The 27,525-nt window shown below is 44.6% G+C and overlaps 1 protein-coding gene across 1 annotated transcript in view; it reads right to left on the reverse strand.

The window, feature by feature from the left end:
- Nucleotides 1–2,130: 2,130 nt before the first annotated feature.
- The window catches only part of LOC146360756 (double-stranded RNA-specific editase 1-like), a 31,512-nt gene continuing 6,117 nt past the window's right edge, over nt 2,131–27,525 (reverse strand). Inside the window, exons 3-8 of the mRNA XM_084921998.1 lie at nt 17,421–17,589; nt 16,495–16,649; nt 16,207–16,375; nt 14,268–14,449; nt 11,567–11,745; nt 2,131–10,534 (exon numbers count right to left, since the gene is read on the reverse strand). Of these exons, the coding sequence (XP_084778124.1) occupies nt 10,358–10,534; nt 11,567–11,745; nt 14,268–14,449; nt 16,207–16,375; nt 16,495–16,649; nt 17,421–17,589 (1,031 nt within the window). The 3' untranslated portion in view covers nt 2,131–10,357. The remainder of the gene's footprint in view (nt 10,535–11,566; nt 11,746–14,267; nt 14,450–16,206; nt 16,376–16,494; nt 16,650–17,420; nt 17,590–27,525) is intronic.

Genomic DNA, 27,525 nt, shown 5'->3' on the forward strand with positions numbered 1-27,525 from the left:
ACCTCCTCTGTGTAGGCTGAATCACTGTTGTTGTCGACCAGTCCTATGATGGTGGTGTCATCAGCACATTTTATAATGGTGTTACTGGTGTGGGTTGGAGAACAGTCATGGGTGAAAAGTGAGTATAGGGCTTTGGAGTTGATGTCACGCCGCAATGTATTGTGGGAGCGCGGCACCATTTTAGCAGGTCACGAATCAAAACAAACACACTGTGTTGGAAGGAAGATTGCTACGAACCATACAACATACAAAAGAAAAAGGACGGTACAGAGACAGATTGTGTCCGGATGCAAAGAGACGGTACTTGCAAAAAATAGCGTGCATTGGAAATGTGGACCCCGAGGACCAACCGCTATTGACTTAGCCTGATATATTCTCGTACCTGTGGAGTCAGCGCATACACGACGAACCAATTTTGCCATGAGGCGTACATCCACCAAGGATGGGTACAAGATTTGGGGCACACCATGTACCCCAACCAGAAGCCTTGGATGAACCGGGATGTTCGTCTCCTCCTGAAGGCCCGCAACATCGCCTTTAGGTCAGGAGATGCACACGCCTACAGTACAGCCAGGGCTAATCTAAAGAAGGGTATCAAAAAAGCCAAACACCATTACAAAAAGAAGGTAGAAGAACACTTCTCCAACTCCAACCCCCGACGCATGTGGCAAGGACTCCAGACCATCACAGACTACAGGACCACCAAACCCTCCCCCACATCCTCTGATGTCTCCTTCCTCAACGAGCTCAACAACTTTTATGCTCGTTTTGAGCGAGGTAACCGCACAGCCACAACCAAACAGACATGACGCCAGACCACCAACCTCTGACTGTCTCCCCCACCGATGTAGGAGCGGTGCTGAGCTTCTGTGGAGGAGTTGGATCAACTGATGGGAAAATATTTCTCCAAGCATAGTTCTGTTCTGAATAACCCATAATGTTTTAATTTAGGGGGGGCCTGTAAATAATTTGCATTTACTGATTATGTACTTACTAATTACCACTGTTCAAAAGTTGAATGAAGAAACAAACAAATGTTTTCCTATTTTTAATTAAAACCACTCTGTAGAACATCACATCAGTTACAATGTAGAATCAATGTCATGAATAGTTTACAAATGACAAAATGTTCACATAAAATCATGACAGCATTTATATAATATCACCCACTATAGCATTCTGTAATTTACTGTCTCTTTTGAAAATGTATCACTATACATATACAGCACAAGACTTTTAAGAGTATTTAAAAAGAGCATTTTTCCCTTGTTTTACTACCACACTGGGGCACATGTTCACCAAAACGCGGCAAATCTTCACCATCAGGAGGTTCACCTCTTCACCCTGACATGGACGAAGTAATCTGATTGGCCTGATGGTTTGTAGCATGTGGTTTGAAGCAGGGATTTCGTAGTGCCCCATGTGTAGCGTTGGAACTCAGTCACGATGTGTTTCATTCATTTCATAGGCTGGTTTGCTGCAATAATGAAAAACAATTAGCAACTCTATAAATAGAAGGTAGTTCTGCAAAATCACTCATTAGGATGTTGTTGCCACGGTCTGGCTGGCAGACCGTGGGGATATGGGGGAATGAGGACCCAAAACGCATGGTTCTGCGATGCAAACAGTGCACTTTATTTACAGTGAAGGTAACAGATGCACAATAAATCCCCTTTGCTCCCTAGACTCCCATGTGTGTGTTCCCCTCCGACGTCCGTGCTCGTGCTCCCGGCAGTTGTGTTTCTGCACACCCTGTGCGTGCTGCCCTTCTGGTCCCTCGTTCCACCTGCAGGACAATAACAGAAGCAGCCGTTAAACTCTAAACCCGCGCGCACCCACGACCCGCACTTCCTACTACTACACACACTGACTTGGAGTCTTAGCTTAATGATCCCGCGCCGGTGGGAGCTCCAACACTCTCCTAAGTAGCTCCCCCGACGAGCCCTGATCACCAACAGGTGTGTGGCAGGAACTTCAGGTGTGGCCAGTCCTCCTGCAGGGCCACACCCATCAGGCCTGCATGTGGCTGTTCTCCATCCTCCAGCCACACATGTACACACCCTGCCTCTACATATGAGTGGAAACCCGAACACAGCATAGTGCAGAAAAACACACATCCCCAAATAACAACACTAATAATAATAATAATAATAATAATAATAATAATAATCCATCCTGCTCACGGACCCCCGAGTCCTCCAGAGCCGGGTCCGTGACAGTTGTTCTAATTTGCCATGACCTCAGAGCGCATTGAAAATAAAACTAATAGTCTATAAAGAGTGATATGAACTTATTTAGATCTTACCTGAATGAAAATGTGTGGAGCACCAACAGATATCTGTGGATGGTAGAGAACTGGATATCAGCTCGTCTCACAGCTGCTATCCAGGCTAGACGCCTTCTTTTGGTAACATCCGATACATGAGCTCCCTCACGTTGCTTCCAGGTGAGGAAATGATAAAAACAGAGCCCATTTTCCAGCTTATTCCCTTCCCGAAGTGCATGCCATTGCTGATGCTATCTGTGTGCTTTCGCTCCTTCAGCCCTAAGCTTGACCTGCTAAAATGGCGCCTCGGCGGTTACGCCCCCTCCCGTGACATCACGCTCCAAAGCCCTATAAGAGGGGACTGAGGACACACCCCTGTGGGACACCTACATTCAGAGTGAGGGTGGAGGAGGTGTGCTCTCCCATCCTGACGTTCTGGGGTCTGTCACTCAGGAAGTCCATTATCCAGCTGCACAGTGAGCTGCTGGGTCTCAAGTTGCTTAGTTTATTAACCAGTTTGTGGGGTTGAACTGTGTTGAAGGCCGAGCTGAAGTCCACAAACATCATTCTAACATAGGTGTTACGACTGTCCAGGTGTGTGAGGGCTGTGTGAAGAGCTGTTATTATGGCGTCCTCTGTCGACCTGTTTGCCCTGTATGCAAACTGGTGTGGATCGAGGTCTGCAGGGAAGGCAGCTTTAATGTGTGACATGATGATTTTCTCAAAGCATTTGGTAATTATGGGTGTTAAAGCAACTGGACGATAGTGATTCAAGCAGCTCACTGTGTTCCTCTTGGGCACTGGAACAATGGTGGCTGACTTAAGGCAGGATGGTACTACAGACTGTAGCAGTGAGAGGTTGAAGATGGTGGTGAAAACCTCTGCTAGTTGGTCTGCACATGCTTTAAGCACTCTACCGGCTACACGTCAGGACCAGCTGCCTTCCTCGCGTTGACTCTACACAGTGTGGCTCTGACCTGATGCTGCTCCGGCTGGATGGGGGCGTCGTCCCTCTCTGTAACGGCAGGATGGGTGATGGTGTCCCTGTTGTGTTGGTCAAAGCGAGCGAAGAACTGGTTCAGGGTGTCAGGTAAGGTGATGTCCGGGGAGTTTGTTTGTGTGCGACCGTCTTTGTCTGAGTGAGTGTCTTGATCCCCTGCCACATGTTTCTGGAGTTGTTTGTGTTCCTCGATGAGCGTTTTGTATTTGCGCTCGGCTTCCTTTATGCCTTTAAGTAGAGGTTGGCGTGCCTCTTTGTAGACTTGTTGGTCTCCTGATCTGAAGGCGCTGTCACGTGCTCTCAGTAGGGCTTGTACCTCACTGTTGAGCCATGGCCTCTGTTTCGGGAACACTGTAACAGTCTTTGTTGTTGTTACACTCTCACTACAGAAGTTGATGTATGAGAGTACGGCAGACGTGTGGCCCTCCAAGTCTGATCCTTCTACAAATACACTCCAAAACGTGTTATCAAAACAGTCCCGTAGGGCCGTGGTGGCTTCCACGGTCCACACTTGTACTGTTTTTTCAGATGGTTTTTGCCTTTGAATTAGAGGTCTATAAGCAGGGATCAGGGACAGAGAGAGACGGTCAGAGAGTCCGAGATGAGGCGGGGAGGGCTTTGTAAGCATCTGGGATGTTGGTGCAGACTTGGTCCAGTGTGTTGTTTTCCCTCGTCGGAAAGCTCACGTTTTTAAAAAAATCCAGGCGGGACAGATTTCAGGTTTGCGTGGTTAAAATCTCCTGCCAGGATCACAGCGCAGTCCGGGTGCGTTGTTAGCTGTTTATTAATGGAGCGCTGGAGTAGCTCCATGGCTGACTTAGCATTAGCTTGCGGCGACACATAAACTGCTATTATTGTGATCGCTGTGAGCTCTCTCGGCAAGTAGAAGGGTCTACACTGAACCATCATGTACTCTGTGTCCGGGCAGCAGTGGACGACTTTAACTGTGTTGTTGGTGTATAATGTATATTTTATTTTACACACACACACACGCACATACATATATATATACATATTTGGTATATTCAGTAATGTGCATACATTCTTGTACATATATTTATTCTTATAATTCTCAGATTCCCATTCTTATATTTTGCTTTGTTCTTATTGTATTTTGCACACCTCTGTTGCTTGTGAAGCTCGCACACAAGAATTTCACTCGCATGTGCTGTGCCAGTGTACCTGCACATGTGATGTTACAATAAAAGTGATCTGATTTGTTGTTCACTGAGCGTGAGTTGGTGAGGAAGAGACTCGGAATAGCCGGTCTGTGTGGGTTAGCACGTAGCCTAGCCCTCAGTCCCGCTCTCTACCCTGTGCCTCCGTCGCCTACGCCACTTCAGCGGTGGCATGGTGAAATTAGAGTCCGTGTCACTTTGGATCTCTGGGGGGATTGAGTCCCAGTCATTGTCAGCGAAGGTGTGCAGGTTTTTGTGGTTTAGAAGCGTGAGCAGTTCAGCCTTACTGTACTGCATATGTGCTCCTGCATGTCGGAGGAAAAGTGAAACAAAAACACACAAAATAAAAAGAAAGCCGCAAAGTTGTGGAGAGCACCGGGCAGCTGTGACTGCTCGCGCCGCCATCTTAGTTAAGATAACATCATTAAGATGTTAAACTTGCCGTTTAATAAATCAGGACGCTGTCACTTGTACAGCCTACTTTTCCTTTATCTTTCTTTGGAGGACCAGACCTGGATCACTCTGTTAGAGAAGTATGAATGTTTACAGGGCGGTCAGGACATTACCATTACCATGGCAACCATCTTTTGTCCTTCAGTCGGGCCTGTAGACTTGAAAAAGGTGGGAAGAGTGCATTCCTCAACAGGCCCAGGCCACATTCCTTTGAGGGGGTCTGTCAGTATCACAGTGTTACAGACTGCTTCCACCAACACCAGCGGCTGGCATAAAACACGATGTTCTGGCACGGTTTCCCCGACGTTTACGGGGCCGATTGATTAAATGGTGATTTTTAGGATGGTAGCGTTGTCTTTGGAAGGAGGAGGACTGATTATAAAGCCTAATGCTACGTGTGACCAGGGTCCTTGGGCAAGTTCACTGCACTGGTTTGTTTAGGTACTAATTCTCTCTGGATTGGTTAAGCAGGCACACTCCACCCCCTGGGTGGATTCTGGAGTTCCCCACTCCTCAGACAGACACCTCATCATCTCTGTTTCTTACAGGGGGAGAGCCTCGTTTGGTCTCTAAATGGTCCACACTGTTCGAGTCCAAAGAACAAATCCTTCCAAAGCTTTTCGTCTTTCTTAGTCAAACATAGGATACTAAGGGTGAATATAAATAGTCTACTTTAAGACATTTGCGTGACATTTGGGAGCAACTCCTCATTATGAAAGGCAAGCAGCAGTCTTTTAAGCAGTGCTGAAGGATCGCGTACACTATGGGAGACAGAACATGATTTCAGATTGATGATACAAGACTGAGAACTTGTTTGAGCTGACTGATCATTCGTAGTGTTGGAGATTAAGAGTTGAGTGCTAATCAAAAACACCCACAGACGACCTCTTTGGTGACATTAACAGTGTTGGATTTTCGTGGGAAGCTCTGGACTCTCACATGGCCTGAAGTTTGCACGAATATTCTGTTTACAAAGTTACACTGCTGGGTCTAACTTTGTATCAAAACAGTGTGGTAAGAGGGAGTATTCAATAAAGTCACGCTGTCAGACTTGTAGCTCAAAGATACTATACATCCAACTTAGAGTTGGATGTCTCAAGAGTGGTCTTGGTCTCGATCTTGGTCTCGCTGTCTCGGTCTTGCGTTCTCAAATCCACATAGTGTTCGCGAGATTTGGAGTCAACCATCAGCGGAGCGGGGGGGTGGCACACTGGGCTTACACCCGGGTCATTTTTTCAGAAGCATGGGGTCCTTTGGAGTGTAATTTGTTAGTTAGATGCCTGACTGACAACTGTATAAAACAAAAACAACACACGAAGCACAGAGCGCACCGTCGTAAATTCCCCCTAATTTTGGTATGATCCGAGCTCAGGCACTGGGCGACTGAGCACAGCACCCATGTGAGCGAGGGGGGAGAAGCTGCTGCCTGCGAGTTTGCTGCAGACAGAGGAGAGCTTAAGTTTGACCAGGTACCAAAGCAAATCATTCGTACTGTACAAATAATGTAAATATGAAGGTGAATCATAAAAGATTGATATCAAACTGATCACTTGGTTGCGTTACTTGCTCTTTGAGTGAATCAACAAATGGATAAATAAAAAGCCGAACAACAACAATGCTGTTTTTTTAGAGAGTCTTAGCTTACATTTCATATTTTCAGTTGTTTCCCTCCACGGCTAAACAAACTCTCTAAATCGGTTTCAGTTGTGTACTGATGAACACAACAATGGACACAAGGAGCTTCTTTCAAAGAAAAAACTCTGGTAGATGTTATTTTATATATTATGCTTTGGATGTTGTTCAGTATATTTCTATGCAAAACAAGAGAAATTTCAATACACAGCAGTATATTCACAGTTGAAACCAGATATTTACACTTTAGGGAGAAAACATAAAAACTTTTTTACTGTTAAACATCAATTTAGAGTGAACTTGTTTTGATTTAGATAAAATTCCAGTCTGGTTTTAAACCTCACCACAGCACCGAAACAGCCCTACTGAGAGTTTTTAATGACCTCCTTGTAACTGTTGATACAGGGCGTCCTGTGGTTTTAGTTCTTTTAGACTTGTCCTCTGCCTTCGATACGGTTGATCACGACATCCTCCTTTCAAGGCTTGAACATGTAGTTGGTCTTAAAGGCAAAGTACTTTCATGGTTCAAATCATACTTAAATGAGAGGACTTTCTCTGTCTCTATGGGGAATCATTCTTCCTCCTCTGCACCCCTCTGCTGTGGTGTGCCCCAGGGGTCTGTGTTAAGTCCTACCCTGTTCTCTTTGTATCTGCTACCCCTGGGACAAATTTTCAGAAATCACAATATTTCTTTCCATTGTTATGCGGATGATATCCAAATCTATTTTCCTCTGGATTTGGATCTCCAGTCCCCGCTATTGCCGCTGTTCAACTGCCTGCTGATGTTAGAGACTGGCTACTGCACAACTCTCTCACCCTTAATGAAAACAAAACAGGAATGATCATCTTTGACAGTCACATGCCCTTCAAACAGCTATCGGATACCTTGGGATCCTATGCCAGTCATCTTTCGTTTACTGTCAGAAACCTTGGAGTAGTGCTGGATAGTTCCCTCAAATTAGACAAGCAAGTGGCTGCAGTGGTGAAAACCAGCTTCTACCAACTGCGCCAAATCTCTAAGGCAATGGCCTACTTATGACATAATGACCTTGAAAAGCTCATTCATGCTCTTGTAACTTCGAGATTGGACTACTGTAATTCTCTTTATTTAGGCCTCCAATTTCCCTCATCCAACGCCTGCAACTAGCCCAGAATGCCGCAGTACGCCTTTTAAGCGGCACCAGAAGACATGACCATATCACACCCACCCTCGCCAACCTTCATTGGCTTCCTGTCAAATACCGTATCGTTTTTAAAATCCGTTTATACACTTTTAAAATTTTAAATAACCTGGCACCCAGCTACTTAATCGACCTCCTTGACCGATACATCCCCACGAGAGCTCTCAGATCCTCTAACCAGGGGCTCTTAATGCAACCAGTGTCTCGACGGAAGAGAAGGGGGGATCGTGCTTTTGCCGCACCAAAACTCTGGAACAGCTTGCCGATTGATGTCCGTGCGTCAGAATCCATCCAATCCTTTAAATCACATTTAAAAACCCACCTGTTTAAGCTTGCCTTCCAAACAACTTAGTTTTTAACTTTTCCCCGGTTCATGCTTGTTGTCACGTCACCCTTTTATAACTGTATTTCTTTTACTGATAATTGTATTTCCTGCTCCTTTACTGCTGTAACCCCACAAATGTGGCTCGTCTGTGAAGCACTTTGATGTACATCAAATGTAGGAGCACATATACACTAAGTTTATTGTTAATTAATAAGAAAACTCTGGACGATTCCATTCTGAGCTGAAGAAGCTTCTGATTGGTTAGTAGAGTCCATGTGAGTAAATTGGTGGCACAGCTGTGGATGCATATAAGGCAAAACACAGAGCCTGTTTCTTTGAAATGGGAAAATCAAGAGATGTCAACCAAAACACCAGAAAAAGAATCGTGGAGCTCCATAAGTGTGGCTCAGTTTGAATACAATTTGGTGCCATTTACAATTAAGAAATACAGACAGTTTCTCTCTTTACTCTTAAAGTTAACAAATATGTTTTTATGTTTATCTAAAAAATAAACATTTAGTCTGATTTGATGTTACAATTAAAAAAGTGTTTTTATCTGAAGAGTTTGTATATATCTGGTTTCAACTGTATATTTGATGATGTTGGTGTTTGGCTTGAACACACACACACACGAGAGAGAGAGAGAGAGAGAGAATGAGCAGGTGAGACACACATGTTAGTCACATGGTTGTTTGCCAAAACTCATCAGAACATGTATCCAGTGCCTAGTGTAACTTTTTAGATGCCATTTGTTACTTTTCAAACTATTTATTAAGTTTTGCAGGCTTGTTTGCACAACGAGGCTAAATAATTATATAAACTTTTCTGAATCTAAATAGTGGACTTTGGTAGAATTAAACAATAAGTGTAGTGCAGGTCTATGATAATTTTTAGTGCTACTATCATCTAGTTCTGGTTCTTGTTCTGTCTTGGTTAAATCCTAAGTAGTCCTGATTTTGATCTGTTGTAGTCCTGTTTTAATTCCGGATCAGTTCTGGGTCTGGGTGAATTGGGGTTTAGTCCTCGTGTCTTGATGCAGCCCTGACTTTGTTCTGCCTTGCTGCTTAATTACAAAACTAGTTTAAGGTGTCCTGCATATGTGATATTTATTTTTTTCCTATATGAAGTCATTCTTTTTGAACAAAACTCAAAACAGAGCCTATTAATCTTTCAGTCATTTCTACCCTCACTTCATTTCCTTTCGCTGCTCAGCTCTCACACAGTGGCTCAGCTATGCTCCAATCCCTCCATATTGTGGCCAATCACATGCGAGGATATAGGATAATATCATTGTGTGAAAAACAGAGAGGGTGATGGACGCGACAGTCAAGTGGAGCGTGCATCTGTCCTCTCAGTAAGTGAGTGAGACAGTAGACAGCGGTGAGGAGGGCTGTGTGAAAGCAAAAACACATAAATATGTCTGAAACCCGTAAACGAAGCAGCATCTGGCTGCAGTTTAAAGACTTTTTTTGACTGTCTTGGTCTCGTCTCGACTTGGTCTTGGTCTCGATACCCTCTGGTCTTGGTCTCGGATTAGGCGGTCTTGACTACAAGTCTAATCCAACTTAAGCCAGACTGAAGAGTCACAGACTGCTAGAGTGTTTGTTTACTGTGAAGAAAGATGGGATTGAAAGATATTGAAGTCTGCCCGGCTTACCCTTCATGAAAAACTGAGCTAGACCGCAACACTCTGCAAATCTTGCAATTTAGAAATCCTGGTAACTCCAAAGTGTTCACAAAGGTCTTTTCTGTCTTTTTTTCCCCCACTGGAACTCAGGAATTATTCTTCATTCACATTTCAGTTTCTGTAATTTATACGAAATTGACTAAAAGTAATTAAAATATTGTAACTGTTCCAACATTTACTTGGTTGTGAACATGGCAGTTTAAGCGTGCCCAGGCACGTTAAACCGCCATGCATAAAAATAAAGTTGATAAACAGACTGTAGGTGTGCTTACCTGAGAACAGAAGATGCAACGACACACATTTTTCAAGCAGATAAGACATACGAGTGTGTGTATTAGAACTCAGAAAGAAATGCTGTGTCCTTGTGAGTTTAGTCAGTGAGAGATGTGCAGCTCTGATCATTAGAGCTCCCAATACAGAATGTGAAAACAAAGGTTTTCATACTTGATTAATTTAGCATAACCATACCTGAGAAAGAACTAACAGTTTACGAAGTTACTGCTATTCTCAGTCTGTTTTTACATTTACCCTTTGTATGAAGTTGTATAATTGACTGAATATTGACCTTTTTAACATGTAGTCCAGGCTAAGAGGGAGTAGCACAATGCTACAAAATGAAGGTAGAATGAGGTACATCAGCTGGAGAGGGCAAACTGGTCCTGCTCTATAGGCTTCTTTATCCACGCGCCCAGTCCAGCATTGTGGAAGGCCCTGAAGAGTGTCTGCTTTGCAGAATGATATTCCTTTGCTGCCTGTTTGGCCTCATGGTAGCTTCTGGGTCTCACCGTTCTGATTCGCAGCATGGAGGAGAGCTATGGTATAATGGAGAAAAGCCTTCACTTAGACAACAGCAACAATGTGCAACAACCAGGAATGACTTTTTAAAAATACATCTTTTTGGCAGTGCAGGAAGAGAAAAGGGCCATGGGTCGGGCTCACGCGCAGGCTTTCTGGCCAGACCTCCTGCTCACACACTTTCATTATATATCCGGTCGTTAAGTCTGACGTCATTAGCCGTAACTGGGCCTAAACTCCGCTGCAGGTCACACAATCACTGGGGCATCACAGAGAGCTAAAAACTGTCTAAACTCTTTCATCTGTAATAAAATGATCAGCGTTGCTGCTTTACCAGGTATAACAATGAAGTTTAACATCCAGGCATCCATGAAAACAGGATTTATTAAATTCAACAGAGTTAGAAGTTAGCAGGAAGTTAGCTCGCTAGCTTCCACCTAAACATGATATAGCATGTTCTGACAGAGATTTCTGAAAGAATTCAAACGTACTGCTCTGCTGTCACTTCCAAGATAAATGAAGACAGGAAACTAAACAGTGACGTTTGTAGGGTTACTGAAGTTGGGCTAGCTGGTATATAATGATGTGCTACGTGATCACTAGTGCGACAAAGCTATGTTAGCATAGCATAAACAGTGAAGCTGGAGGACTTGATAAAAGTTAACGTGAGGGTTGCCGATGGTTAGGGACAAATGCAATCGCATGGCAGGATGCTGTAAACGGACCAAACTTCAGTCAGGAGAACAACTGAGATAATCCATCCACAATCCAAGGTTAGTCATTAATATACTGCTGCATGGGCTGGGCTGTAGTTACATCGTAATTGTTTAAAAACTGAGCTTTAAAATGAATAGCGGTAATAAAAACCGAGGCGCCGACAGTGATCACTGACTGTTTTTAAAACATGTTAAAAACACAACAGCCTTATTAAATGCAGACTACTTTCGGCCCGGAAGCAGGATTCAGCACGTCATCACTTAAAGACCGGATAGATACAGTATGCAATCTCACACTACAGTACATGCATTGAAAAATCAGCACTGTGTTACCTTGCAGTGTAGATTCATCCATCGGCTGTAGAGGGCATGTTTGCAAAGCCTGGAGGGTCGACCCAGATCATCTTTCCCAGTGGTGGCATTGATCAGCTCTAAACCCTTGTCCCCCACTGTCCAGTTCACACTGAAGTTTGGAGCTTTTCCTGGCTGACGGGCTTCTGTGTTACTTATTCCTGCATATTGGGCACATTAAACCATTTTAAAAAACATGAATGAGATAGCTGTTTGGCTGTACAAAAGGCCCGAGTTTCAGAGTCGGCTCATTGAAAACACCAATCCAGCCCACCGGACAGTTTTAGAAAAGGTGAGGAAATGTGTGTGTGGTGGAGGTGTGGTCCCTGGCGTAGCTGCAGGGGAGGGGTGGAGTGGTGAGCTCAGGGGGGTGGTACCGGGAGGCAGGGGAGCCACAGGTGGTGGCGATTGTGTCATGAGTGTCTTCCTTCTGTGTGTCTATATAGTGACGGCAGAGTCGAGCGGGAGGCTGGCTGGACCGGAACGAGCTGTCACGGTCCATTATTATTATAAATAAACACTTGATCGTGAGCAAAAACGGTGCGTGTGTCGCATACTTCACAAGTGGTGCTAAAACCCAGTGTGGGATGTCTGACCCCCACGATGCGTCGCCCACTCAGCCTGTGCAGTTGTTGGCACAGATGCTGGCGGAGTTGGTGACGATGTGCCGGGACCAGGCCGTGGCCCAGCGGGAACATCTGATGAAGCTCCAGGAACATTCAGACCACCAGACCAAGGTCCTGGAGCAACTGGTTAAAAGGTGCTGCGTCGCTGAAGTCGCCGCCTCTGTTAGTGGCGATGCCCAGGATGGGGGACGGTGACGATCCCCAGGTTTTTTTGGAGGCGTTCCGTGCGACGGTGGAACGTGCCAGTGGCTGCGAGCGGAGTGGGCCCGCAGCCTGCCGCCAGCCTCGTGGAGCAGCTTCGACGACGTGTGCCGGGCCGTGTTGGACCGGATGGGCCTCACCCCGGAAGACCATCGCCGGCGGTTCCGTGCCTGCAAGCTGACTGGCGAGGATCGGCCGTTCGAAGTGGGGTGCTCGACCTAATTAAAGAAAGCTGGGAGGATGGTCCGAGCCCCGCAAAAAGACGAGATTCAGTACGTGTTGGACCTGAGAGCGAAACTCCACACTTTGGGGAGGTTATCACGGGAGAATTTGCTCCAGGCTCAGCAGCGTCAGCAGCGCCTGTATAACAGAGGGGCTAGACTCAGGCAATTTTCACCAGGAGACAAAGTGCTTGTATTACTCCCTTCTTCTAGCTCAAAGTTACTCGCCAAATGGCAAGGTCCCTTTAAGGTCACACGGCGAGTGGGGGACGTTGACTATGAGGTCGCACGAATGGACAGGGGAGGGGCCACGCAGATTTATCAACTCAACCTCCTGAAAGCATGGAGGGAGGCTGAGTCTGCTTCTCTAGTGAGCCTGGTTAAGGAGAGAGATGAGTTGGGGCCAGAGGTGCCAAATTCTATCATTCCCGCCTCCCTCCATTGTGATGACCATCTCACAAAGGCCCAGAGAGCGCTGCAACAGCGCTTTGTGGATATGTTCTCCCCCCTGCCCGGCTGAACGTCTCTCATTGAGCATCATTTTGAAACACAGCCTGGCGTGACGGTGCGTTCATGGCCCTACAGGCTCCCTGAACACAAAAGGCAAATCGTTCAGAGGGAATTGGCCGAAATGCTGAAGATGGGAGTAATAGAAGAGTCGCACAGCGCCTGGTGTAGCCCCATCGTTCTCATGGTGAAGAAGGATGGGTCTATACGGTTCTGTGTCGACTATCGCAAAGTGAATGAGGTGTCACAGTTTGATGCTTATCCCATGCCCTGGGTCGACGAGCTCCTGGACCGGTTAGGCATGGCCCGTTTTTTCACGACACTGGATTTAACCAAGGGCTACTGGCAGAGTCCCTTGTCTGCAGAGTCCAAGGAGAAAACCGCCTTCTCCACTCCGTACGGTTTGTGCCAGTTCATCACGCTTCCGTTCGGCTTGTTGGAGCCCCGGCCATCTTTCAGCGCCTCATTGACCGGATGCTGCGTCCGCACGCTGCGTATGCTGCCGCCTACTTGGATGACGTGATCATCCATAGTGACACCTGGGCGGAGCATGTGCAGCGGGTGGCCGCAGTCCTGGAGTCCCTGAGGCAGGCGGGGCTCACGAACAACCCGAAGAAGTGTGCGGTTGGACGGAGGGAGGGGGGGGCTCCCTGGCCTCAGTTGTGCGGTAGGGGTGTGTGGCGGAGGTGTGGTCCCTGGCGTAGCTGTGTGTCGCATACTTCACAGTGTGGATTTTAACTTTTAACTGTATTTTTGTACATTTTACTAATTATTCTAATAGTAATGAATAAGTGAATACGATCCATACTACTGGCCCACTTCACATCAGAGTGGGCTGTACATGGCCCATGATGTAAAATGGGTTTGATATCAATGCTGTGTATTGTACACAGGTTCAAAACATGTGAACACATTTTGCCAGCCATTTTCATTGCCTCATGGATTATTTTACTAATTAATTGGCAACCTTTCAAATGTTAAAAATTAAAACAAAAATAATATCTCTTGGTTTGGGAATTTTCCATAAAATCTGTGAGCAGGACCTGGTTTCAGATTCTCAGAACAATCAGGTCCGAATGAACAGATCAGAGAAATCAGTGAACTGTGGAAAAGTACAGTGCCTCTCACCACTGAGCAGTGGCCTGTTCAGGCTAAAGGACTGTGGTAGCTCTTCAATTTCAGTAATCCGCTGGTACATGGCTCTGGAGAGGTGGTCGGCATGGTACAGGCTGCCCAGGATGATGCTGGAGAAATAGATGGGCTCAGTAAAGTAGCTCAACAAAGAGCCTTGAAATCCGACAACGTTCCACCTGAAGGAACAGAGTAAAATCTTCAGAGAACAGAAACAAAGAAATAAAGCAGATTAGTATTTCCTGAAAATATAAATCTGATACAGGCACAGAGGGGTCTGCTGCTGTTAGTGTCCTCCTAGATTCAGCCTCTGTACACATCAACAGGATTCCCATTGATCTCTTCCAAAACACTTCAAACTAAAGAGATTCTGCAGAGCTGGTTTTAATATTTAGAGCAAATGGATAGTACAAGGCTATAAATATGAAGATGGAGTGTTAAACTTGTGCATTTAGACGACAGCATAGACAATGGCTAGTAGAAATGAGTTCACACCAAAATCTATTTTGCCTATTCGACGACCTGTGCAATCAAAATTCTTCTTCGCCGCCTTCTTCTCCTCCTCCTCCTCCGCCGCCTTCTTCGCCGCCTTCTTCTCCTCCTCCTCCTCCGCCGCCTTCTTCTCCTCCTTCTTCTTCTTCTTCTTCTCCTCCGCCGCCTTCTTCTCCTCCTTCTTCTTCTTCTCCTCCTCCGCCTTCTTCTTCTCCTCCTCTGCCTTCTTCTTCTCCTCCTTCGCCTTCTTCTTCTCCTCCTTCGCCTTCTTCTTCTCCTCCTTCGCCTTCTTCTTCTCCTCCTTCTTGCCATTAGCTCACTCTGAATTAGGAGGAAACCAAATGTGTCCAATAATGGATGATGACAGCTGAGCCCATTTCATTTAAGTTTGCCTGGCTAATGTTATCTCACGAGGTGGAAGCATAAGATGCTTGTTCATAGTATTCCCAGAGTACTTTATTTAATAAAACATTAAATAAAACCATCATGGATGTACTTCTATTACATATTGTATCGGCCCAGCCTCTCAGCAGTGCCTTGTATAATTTTCTTTCCAGCCACAAAGGCCACCTTAGAAAGTTAGTAATTAGGGCACATACCATATTGAAGAAGGTAAAAAGGGTTAGTATGTTTATAAATGCTATGTTGAAAATCCCTTGCTCAGCTAAAAATGAACTTCAGAAATTTTTGACAAAACTCTCAAATTTATATGAGGGGGTGGGGAGGGTATAATTTTAATGTTATCTGTATATCTGTGAAGGTTCTCAGTCATCCAGGTCATGGTAGTCTAAGGAGCTTGGAAAGAAAAGCGTCTGGACTTCTTTCAGTTGCTTGAAGACGTTTCACCTCTCATCCGAGAAGCTTCTTCAGTTCTAGAACGAAGCATCTATGTCCACTGTGAACAACCATCTTTGAACAGGGGGCGGGGCTCACGACACCAACTATCTGCCATCTATAATCCAGTTTTGAGATCCTTCCCAGATGCCTTAACTCCCACTCACACCCTGGGCCATCTGACCTCAGGAAATCACGTGATAGGGTGGGGCCAGGTTTCACAGTAGGTCCACCCGAAACCTTAGCTGATTGTGACCCACGCCGATTTTCACACCTTGCCTTGTGTGATTAGGTAGTGGATCATAAGGGGGTCCATGACCGTCTTGGGGGGACACTCCCATAGGGCTTAAAATCTGGTACTCTCCACCAATTTTTCTTAGAATTGAAGAACTTCTCAGATGAAACGTCTTCAAGAAAACTTAAGTCCAGACGCTTTTCTTTCCAAGCTCCTTAGATTGTTATCTGTACTTTCATACTTTACAAAGATTATATAAAGGGCCCAGGTATAAGAGCTTTTATGTCCTTATACCTGGCCATAAAAGCCCCCAGAAAAGGACAACATGTGATGTTGCTAATCACCATGTGAGCATGTAACAAACAAAACAGACACCTTGCAATCTTGTCGCTGCAAGACATGGTAAGCAGCCTTTCTCCGTGAAGAACACCACCCCATGTCTTGATGGTGTTACTGGAGTGCACAGGTATGGTTCCCTCACCAGACTCAATTTTAGTGCGCAGCTGCCCACGGGCCTTTCTGTTGGGATGTCCATCTCCCTGATCTGACACAGGTAAAAAGTCACTGACGACATAACAGTAATCTACATATTTTCAGGCAAAAAACAAATATTGTTTCATCACTATGAATCTCTATTTGTAACGATCATAATAATCCACTTACCGTCCACTCCGCCTTCATGAGGTGAAAAGATGCGAGCATCTCCACAGGGGGAGGTGCTGATATACAGGTGGAATTGGACATTTTCTTTTACTCTGAAGCCTTGACTGTTATCACACCGCATAAACATGGATTTCTGATGTTCTTCTTCACTGTTACTAAAACAGAAATGCAGACAAAAGACTGGTAGGCTAGCAGTGCTTTCTGAAATGTTCAGAACGGCTGGTTGACAGTAATTGCTAATTTGTTAAAACACTAGAGTGGTGTGAAAAAGTGTTTGCCTCCTTCCTGATTTAATATTTTTTCCATTTCTATTACACTTAAATGTTTCAGATGATCAAACAAATATAAACATTAGAAAGAGATAACACTAGTAAACAAGGTCAAAACAAAGTTTTGACCTGAAACCGGTTGAGATGCTGTGGCATGACCTTAAACAGGTGGTTAATAGTCGAAAACCCTCGAATGTGGCTGAAGTACAACAATTATGGAAAGTGGGCCAAAATTCCTCTGCAGTGCTGTAAAAGAGTTATTGCTAGTTATTGCAAATGCTTGACTGCAGTTGTTGTTGCTAAGGGTGGCCCAAAGAGTTATTTGGTTTCGGGGCCATCGCCAATCACTTTTTCCACACATGGCCATGTAGGTTTGGATTTTTTCCTCCTTAATAATAGACATGTTTACTTGTGTTATCTTTGTCTAATATTTATATTTTTAATGATCTGAAACATTTAGGTGTGACAAACATACAAAAAAAATAGGAAATCAGCAAGGGCCCAAACACTTTTTCACACCACTGTACAAACAGTCAACAGACCAACTGTATTTAGTTCTTTTGAATCAGTAAGTAAGGGTAAAGACTGGTTTGGTAGACTCAGTTCTATGTACAGTGTGTGTAGGGAGCACTTTGAAAGTAGGTGGGAGGCTTTTACCTGAGGAAATACTCCAGCTGGGAGTACAGGAACCTAATGAGAGACCGACGAGCTACAATCTCTGCATGGCAGTCATTGAGGGCCAAACCTCGGTTACTCATGTATTCACGACCGATGCACTTTGTCCCTGTGGATACGCAGATGACCTGAGCCTCCTTCACATCTGCACCTGGATGGGTAAAACATTGCACTGGTTCATAAGGTCCCTAACATCTTGTCACTTCAGCCGAATCAATTTGACCGCTTCAACTTCAGCATATTTTATTATCCTGAAAATTTAAGATGAATAGTGTCTGGAACAGTTTTTCTTCAAGGAAAGATGTCCTGCTGAGAAACCACTCTCAGAGTAACCAGGCTACCACGTGCCTGTATTTTATGTGGCTTCAACTGAAAATCCCCCTGTTTCTTTTATCTTTCCACATATCTCATCTTCCATTCTGCATAATAAGTATACCTGTCCAAACATGGCCCTGTCTCCCTCCTCTTACCCCAGCCAATTGCTTCATATGGCTGCCCGTACCTGAGCCTTGTTCCACCAGAGGTTACTTCCTGTTAAAAGCTGTTTTACCTTCCTACTGTCACCAAATGCTTGTTTATAGGAGACCAGTAAGCTCCAGTATGAAGAGTTGGACAGCATCAGGCCCTGACATGATTCATGCCGGCTGAAGGAGCTGCCTGGACTCCACAAGCGTCTGGCAGCACAAACCAGCTGATCTGGAACCACATAACTACTGACCATTTTCTCCTGACCCATTGTCTGCAACAGAATGCCAGTTTTCCTTCCTGAAAGATTCAGCCTATTCATGAGCCCTTCAGTACAAAATGAAGCTGAACTCCCAGGATCTAGAAAAGCAAAGGTTATCAGTGACTGATTGCCTTTCTTGGACTTCACTCTAACTGGTATTATGGACAGAGCACTATTTTGCTCACCGGCCCCAGTAACACCACTGCTTTGCACAGCACATGAAGGACCTTCATCTGGTGGTTCTCCCTCTCCTTTAGTTTGCGCTGAAACACTTTCCCTCTGCTTGGTGTGGACATGTAAGAGTGTGGGGTGTTTCTGTTTACAGACTTTACACAAGAGACGTTTCCTGCAGTCCTTGCTTCTGTGCCCAATGCGCAGACAACCAAAACACACCATTCTCTTTCAAAAAAGATAATCTTTCACAGTGCAACTTTCTTTCAAATGAACGACACAAATCCAACATATGCCCTGCTCCACAAAACAAGCAAACCTTGGTCACAACTGAACCACTCTCGCCTCAACGCTGGCTCAATCTTCCCTTCCACCTTGGCCACTGTAGTAGCAAAATTACTCCTCTTAGCCTTAGGGTAAAACTGAGACTTAACATTCCTCGCCTCTTTTCTGATGTCTGTTGGAGGATCCTGTATATCTCCAAACAATGGGTCACTTGCGATCTTAACTTGCCTTTCCACAAACTCAACAACATCGCTAAAAACCACTTTACGTTGAAACCTGTCCTGCAGATCGCAGACAACATTCCTCCATTTATCCCTGAGCTTATAAGGTAACTTTTTTATAACTGCTTGCATATTAGCAGAGACATCCAACTCATCCAAGGACTCAACGTCTCCCATTGCATTACAACATTGCCTTAATAAAAACCCATATTCCTGCAAAGCCTTCACATCATCAGATTTTATAGGTGGCCATTTACTGACCCTTTCAATGTAGGCAGCAGCAATTCTCAGCGAATTGCCAAAGTTCTCTTGGAGCAAAGATTTAGCTTTAGCATAACCATACTCAGCAGGCATATACTGACAGCTTCTGACCATTTCTCTTGGATGGCCTCTAGTGTATTGCTCGAGAAAATATAAACAATAGAATAGAATAGAATAGAATAGAATTCAACTTTATTGTCATTGCACATGCACAGGTACAGGGCAACGAAATGCAGTTTGCATCCATCCAGAAGTGCTTTAGTGATATAGATATATTACAATATATATTAGCAATAATATAGATATGTAAGTATATTACAGAAATGGGTCTATTATGGTATGTTATAATGTAAACGGTATGACGTATGTTGTGAATATTCTATAACTATAGGTATGTACAGGCTGTAGTGAGTACAAGCCATGTACGGGCTATGAACAGGATATAAATATGAAAAACTATACAGAATATGAAATAAATAACTTTACAGAAATCTGAGATATACAGTTATACAGAAATGGGAACTATGCAAGTTGTAAACAGTTGTAGGGTTAAAAATTATCGTATGTACAGAATGATTATTTACAGAGCTATACAGTAGTGCAGTTAAGATAAATTAGATATGTGGATCATTTCTACAGAGGCTATATAAAGTGCTAGTGGTTGTGAGTGGTGGTTCAGTCCATGTTATTATTGTGTGTTTGAGGGTACAGTTGTCCATTGTGGGTGTGTGTATGTTCAGTCCATGTGTTAACGTGGGTCAGATGTCAGGAGGCAGAGTTCAGGAGTCTGACAGCTGTGGGGAAGAAGCTGTTCCGGTACCTGGTGGTCTTAGTCCGGAGGCTCCTGTAGCGCCTCCCAGAGGCCAGGAGGGTGAAGAGTCCATGTGATGGGTGACTGGGGTCTCTGATGATTTTCCCAGCCCTTTTCAGACACCGCTTCCTGTAGATGTCTTTTATGGCAGGAAGTGGTGCTCCGGCGATGCGCTGGGCAGTTTTCACGACCCTCTGCAACGCCTTCCGGTCCGAGGCAGAGCAGTTCCCGTGCCAGACTGTTATACAGTTGGTCAGGATGCTCTCGATGGTGCAACGATAGAAGTTCACCAGGATGTCTGAGGACAGGTGGTTCTTCCTCAGAGTCCTCAAGAAGAAGAGGCGCTGGTGAGCCTTCTTGACCAGCTTGGAGCAGTTGGTCGTCCAGGTGAGATCCTCGGAGATGTGGACTCCCAGGAACTTGAAGCTGCTCACACGCTCCACAGCCGTCCCCTTAATGTGGATGGGTGGATGTGGGTCAGCATTCCTCCTGTAGTCCACGATGAGCTCCTTGGTCTTCTCGGTGTTAAGCAGCAGGTTGTTTGTGTCGCACCACTCAGCCAGACGACCCACCTCCTCCCTGTAGGCGGCCTCATCGTTGTCACCGATGAGGCCAATCACCGTGGTGTCATCTGCAAACTTAATGATGGTGTTGGAACCATCAGCAGGTCTGCAGTCGTGGGTGAAGAGGGAGTAGAGGAAAGGGCTCATCACACAGCCTTGTGGTACACCGGTGTTCATTGTGATGGTAGATGAGCAGCGGTTATCCAGCCGGACATGTTGGGGGCGGTTGGTCAGGAAGTCCAGTAACCATTTGCACATGAGGGAACTGATGCCCAGGTCTGTCAGTTTCCTGATGAGTTGTGAGGGGAGGATTGTATTGAACGCTGAACTGAAGTCTATAAACAGCATTCTGGCGTAGGTGTTGTTGTTGTCCAGGTGTGAGAGGACAGAGTGCAGTGCGATGGAGACTGCATCCTCTGTGCTCCTGTTCTGGCGGTATGCGAATTGGTGGGGGTCCAGGGTGGGGGGGAGACAGGATTTGAAGTGTGCTAGGACCAGCTGCTCTAAGCACTTAGTGATGATGGGGGTGAGTGCTACTGGGCGGTAGTCATTGAGGCAAGATGGGTTGGAGTTTTTGGGTATCGGGACGATGGAGGTGGATTTGAAGCAGGCCGGTACCACAGCGTGGGCCAAGGACAGGTTGAATATGTCTGTCAGCACTCCTGCAAGCTCCCCAGAACACGCTCTGAGAACACGCCCGGGTATGCCATCAGGGCCTGCAGCCTTGTGGACATTGATCCTGCTCAGCACCGCTCCTACATCGGTGGGGGAGAGAGTCAGAGGTTGGTGGTCTGGCGTCACGTCTGCTTTGGTTGTGGTTGTGGGGTTCCCTCGCTCAAAACGAGCATAAAAGTTGTTGAGCTCGTTGAGGAAGGAGACATCAGAGGATGTGGGGGAGGGTTTGGTGGTCCTGTAGTCTGTGATGGTCTGGAGTCCTTGCCACATGCGTCGGGGGTTGGAGTTGGAGAAGTGTTCTTCTACCTTCTTTTTGTAATGGTGTTTGGCTTTTTTGATGCCCTTCTTTAGATTAGCCCTGGCTGTACTGTAGGCGTGTGCATCTCCTGACCTAAAGGCGGTGTTGCGGGCCTTCAGGAGGAGACGAACATCCCGGTTCATCCAAGGCTTCTGGTTGGGGTACATGGTGATCCGTTTCTGGGTGGTGACACTGTCTGTGGTTTTGGAGATGTAATCCAGTACAGATGAGGCGTACTGGTCCAGGTCTGTGTGGGTGAACATATTCCAGTCTGTGTTTTTAAATCTGTCCTGGAGCACTGCGTCTGTCCCCTCTGGCCACACTTTAATTGTCCTCACAGCAGGTTTCACACGTTGGATGAGTGGTGAATACCGAGGTGTGAGGAACAGGGAGAGATGGTCCGATTGTCCAATGTGGGGGAGGGGTGTGGCTTTGTAGGCTCCAGCCAGGTTGGAATACACATGGTCTAAAGTCTTGTCTCCTCTGGTGTGGCAGGAGACATGTTGGTGGAATCTGGGGAGGACTGTCTTTAAGTTGGCGTGGTTGAAGTTGCCAGCAATCCTGATCACTGTGAGCTTGACTCTCCACCATGTTCTCAAAAGCTCTCATAAATGTTTGATATTGCAAAGGATCACCATCAAAGAACTGCATGTCACGCCTTGGTAGCAAAAACAGAGACTGCTGCTCAGCCAGTAAAGTTGTAATTTCATTTTGTTTCTTCAAAACTGTGACTAGATGATCATGACCCTCACTACCTTGTGCTGTATGTGTAAGAGGTTTCGATTGTGCGTGAGACTGCGACATCATCCGAGTAGTCGAAACTGCACCTGGAAATACTTGATGTAACTTCGTCTCTGACTGTTCCAACAAAACGACCTTAGGCTGAGAAATATTTTTAACCTTGGGCCTCACATCCAATACATGCGCTTGATGATCACTTGCATCAACACCCTGATAGGGTCGCTCTGGTAACACCGAACATCGGAGCATTAGGATTTAAAACACCTAAACTCCCCTGTTCTTGTTCTCAATACGAATTCATTCCATCAGATTCACCATTAACAGCACTTGAGACTCGGGACACTTCAGAAGCTTTTAAAACCTTCACCTTTGCTGCCGAAGCTGCTATTTCAGTTTCTAAGTCAAGCAGCTCCTTTCTTTTCTTAAGCTGTATTTCTTGTTCTTCCAAAGCATGCTTTTCTTTCAACAACCTCTGTCGAACAAGAAGGGCGGCCATGTCAGCCTCTGCCGTTATGCGTGCTGACAAGGCAGATGAAACCATGGAGCCACTGAGTGATGATTTGCTTTTCCTACAACTTCTGTTTGCAACATTAGAGATGCTATCACTTGGATTAACATCATCTATCACAGCACCTTTACCAACATTCCCGGTGTGCCTAGAAGCACCAGAACCATTTCCAGCAGGTAATACATCAGAGGACTCAACACCAGGTGGATTTAACTGTGGCAAATCAAGCTCAGACTCCTGATTTGTACTCTGAGGGGTTCCCTTTGCATCATGAAGCCATTTCTTTATCTCTTCCAGAAACTCAGTATTATGTGCTCGCACACTTATAAACCAAGCAGTTTGTTTTTCTTGCTCTTCTTGAGGAAGCAAAGGAAGCAAGGTTTCATGCAGACGAGTTGCCTCATTAAGCAACACAGACAAATTCTCTAACTGAGCCTGAACAGCAGAAACATTATCTTCAGATTGCTTTAATTCTTTAATAACATTTATGACATTTTTAATTGTATTAATCTTAGTGTGACGTTCTGTTTGCAGCCTTTCAATCTGATTCTCCAAAGCCTTAGCAGTCGGGTTTGGCTGTCTTTTCTTTCCATCCACATCAACACATTGTATTAATTGGTGTGTCTCCATTTTTCTTCAAAACATTACAAAATCCAAACGCTGAACTGCACCTTTGACACACATTCCCTTCAATAAACCCTGGACACACACAATTAACAGGAGCAATATCCCCCACTATCTGCCTATTAAACCTAACTAACTCAACCTAGTCTTCCGTACATACTAGCGGTGGGTATTTATGTACCTCCATACCGTCAGCTGTGAGGAAGACAAACTGTCTTAAACACAAACTGCGGCGGTACTCCCAAGCCAATGGCTTCAGCCGCCTGATGCACAACAACTAGAAAGCAAATCAGTACAACGCCTAGTGCAGCTGTACTGCTGAAACCTAACAGGGAAATAAGACTCCTGAGAGAAATCTGTTGTGTGTAGCCACAGGCCTAATCTAAAAGCTGGGTGGACAAAGGCAACAGCAAACCATAAAACTCTCACCAATAAAACTCATCTATATATAAATAATCCAATAAAACTTACAAACGCTTCTGTTGACAAGTTATTGCGGCTCCTCCAACCAACGGCCGCGGCAGGCTAAACATGAGGACACAGACGCACAACAATAAACACATAAGATACACTTCTGGACCATTTGCTCCTTTTATTCCACATGCAACTGTCCAATATACAAATCAGCACATGGGATTAACTATTAAAAAAATCTACAGACTGCACAAATAAATAACTGCAACTCACAAAGAACTGCACCAATTACTATGCCAAATTACAACATTGGCCTATGGCATCAATTAGTGCATAAATATACATAAACCATCAAGTTACAGTCAAAATACATCAAAATAATTCAAGCTGCGGTCAACAGAAGGTTTTGCCTCATGCTCGCCCTACCTTTCTGCTCATCAATATCAGGTGCTGTGAACAGGTGAGTGCAACCACATTTATCACCTAACACACCCATGAGACACGCCCCACACCAATACAGTGAGTCCATTTAAACCAACGCACTTAATCAAAAAAGGAACAACTCATATGGCTCCTACACCCCCAAAGGAGGTGGAGAATGAACGAGCTAAGATCCTGTGGGACTTCCAGATAGAGCTTTCTTGCTGCAACTCGTCCTGTCAAACCTGCAGCTTGAAGTTTTCTCTTCACAGCTGAAACTGAGACTTTCTCACTACGACCACTATGAAGCTGCTTGAAGCTGTTGTCCTGTGAGCTGCTGTCACACAGCAGTTAACTCTCAGAAACTTGTCCTCTGAGTCAGTCGTGTCTTTGGGTCTGCAGACCTCCTCCTGTCACAGTTTCTGAGCCTTTGATGGTGAAGGAAACTGGACTCACTGACACCTTGACTTTCTTTGCAGATCTACATTTATAAGTGTTATGATGGTCTGTGTCTCTTCCACTGTTAATTGCCTGTTTCTCACCATGTTTGTAGCAACACATTACTTTCTGCAGTACAATACTGTTCAACTGATGCTCACGAGGGTACATCAGTGTGTTGCAGCACTGCTTTTATGCAGACAGAGGGGGAAGTAATCCAGAAAAGTTGGAACAGCTGTAGGAATTAGTAGCAGCAGCTTTGAAGGCTTGATCAACCTCCATTGCTGCAGAACAGCTTTAAACTGTTAACCCATGTTGTCCCTGAAAAAGGCCTTTTTGTATAATTCTGAAATGTACATTATTCTTCAGTTTTGGCTAACCTTACCTTTTTAGCCTCTGGCAGTTCAGCACTTACCTTTGTACCATTTAAGCTGTTCGTTGGACTTGAATGACTTGAACTGCAATAAATAACTTGAAAAATTGGGCTGTTCTGAAACTTTTGACCAGTAGTGTATAATGTTACTTGTACTATGTAAGCTATTAGTTTGACTAAGTTGGTGTTGTTAAGACTTTTTAAACAAGAACAAAGATATACACTTGGGCTTAATTTGGGCTTCTTAAATGCTTATGGCTTAGTTACACCATTTGTAAATGTTGTTTGGGCCATGGATCAAAAGTCTTAACCTAAGTATTGTGCAGAAATAATATCATCAGAGTCATTGTTTTTTACCTTTTTGTAAAACATTGTCATATCAAATCTTGTTTGCAATGCAGGGAACGTGTTTTGCATAATAGCTAACACAAACAAACACTTTACAATGAATTAATTAATTTTGGCAGCAAAACTAATATGGTACACATACCTTCTTTTTATAGGCTGTGTATATTTGTTCACGAAGCCTCAAAATCAGAAGAGTAGAAAACATAAACGGTGATTTTCAAATGCTGCTAAAAGTCATAACTAAAATGTGCCAGTTTCACTTATCATGTGACCGAGTTCTTGCAGGTCGTAGCTGTTTTTCAAGAGTCTCCTAGTTTTTGCTCTCCTTGCAGTATCCTTGAGCAAACTCAAATCCAGGCTTGATCTTTGGGATTAACCTTTTAAATCAGAGGTTTCTCAGGCAAAGGGGTAGCTGTAAGTAGGAAGGAGGTCCCTATAATTAAACATCTAAAATGTCCTTTTGTACATTTTTTCCTTCATTCCTTGGTGCAGCATGAGCGCATGATGGATGACTGTCCCTCCATGAACATGGTTCTACCAGATGTTTCTTCCTCTTAAAAGATAGATTTTCCTTCCCACTCATGCTTGCTCACATGAGCCATCTGTTGTTGTGAAGTAGTGCTTTCACTGAACTGAAACTTATCAACTTGGTAGATTAGTGTTTTCTATCTATAACCTTTACTCAATTTTGATGTAACATCGTCCATAACCTCTTCACTAGTACATTTCTGATCATGACATGACCTCGAACAATTAGCCGGCCCAAGTTATGATAAATCGGATTTGCATTGGTTCTTGAAGAGCACTGCAATGCACAATGAGCAGCATGATTTAAACTTGGAACTTTTAATTACTTTAGTTGAAACACCTCCACACAATAATCAAGCTGTGACTAAACTAATGTATTCAAAATATTTGGTGTCATTTATTTTGGAACTTTTCCCACCGCTGACAGAGCTCTATCCATTTTACTCACAAGATTATCAAGTTGTGTAGCCCATGTGCATAAACTGTAAAGCAGATATAGACCATCAAACATTATACCAGTCTATTGTTGTTGGACCTTGTTATGAAGCATGATCATGCACCATGTTTGGTTTCACTCGTGTCTTCTCACTGTTGAGACTGACAGAGACTGCTGATTAATTTTTAAGTGTTTAATCCCATATAGTCCCACACGGGGGAAATTTCTAGTCCTCTGCATTTAACCCATTCACTTAGTGGGCAGCTACCAATCCAGCACCTGGGGAGCTGTGTGTAGAGATGGTACCTCAGGGTAACCGCTCAGTGGATTCAAACCCCCGACCCCCTTCCGATCATGGGGTGACCACTCTACCTACTGAGCTATCCCTGCCCCAGCTGGTTTAAAGAGTTCAAATTGGTTGATTTGATTAACAGCAGTTGCTTGACCTCCAACCGACGGCCACTTTGCCCCTGAACTAATGGTTCAGCTGATACTCTGATTTAGATGCATTAAGATCAATGCCAGGCCACCAGATGTTGACATGCTAGGAGTAAGGGTTACCTTATCTAATGTAAATGTATTATTTTCATGCCTCCTCTCAATGCCTCCCCATATTGTACCTGTGTCCCTTTGTGTGCCTGCTGTCATGTATAGAAAATATGCTCACATGTACAGTTACAGTGCAGCCCAGAAGAAACAGAATATTAAGTATCCCAATAGTCTGGTCTTTGTAAGAAGTGTAAAAGTTTATCAGTAATTGAATTTGCCTAATTTACATATTTGATTCTAAGCTGTAGTTATAGTAAGATTGATCTTTCTGAATTAAGCCAGCTTTACATGTAGTACTAAGAGGCTTTCATTCAAACTAATACTTCAATATTTGACTTGTGAATAAACAGATTATAAAGAGAGACGGCATCCATCCCACCTTGGATCCATCCCACAAATTTATTAAACCCCCCAAAATATGACTATCCAGAGTTGGGACCAGGAAGCAGAGTCGCAGTCTTACACGCCTCTCTGCAGCTTCTCTCCTCCTGCTACCCCCCAAAACCCCGTCTCCATAGAGACTGTGTCAGCTCCCAAACAGACAAAAAACAAACTAAAAACCAGCAACAAACAACTTAAACACTGAATTCAAAATCCTGCTCCTCACATACAAGGTCTTAAATAATCAGGCCCCATCTTATCTTAATGACCTTGTAGTACCATATCACCCTATTAGAGCACTTCGCTCTCGCTCTG

The sequence above is a fragment of the Perissodus microlepis genome, chromosome 23 (genome assembly GCF_051167445.1).
Source record: "Perissodus microlepis isolate ML-2025 ecotype Zambia chromosome 23, ASM5116744v1, whole genome shotgun sequence".
In the NCBI taxonomy this organism is placed as follows: domain Eukaryota; kingdom Metazoa; phylum Chordata; class Actinopteri; order Cichliformes; family Cichlidae; genus Perissodus; species Perissodus microlepis.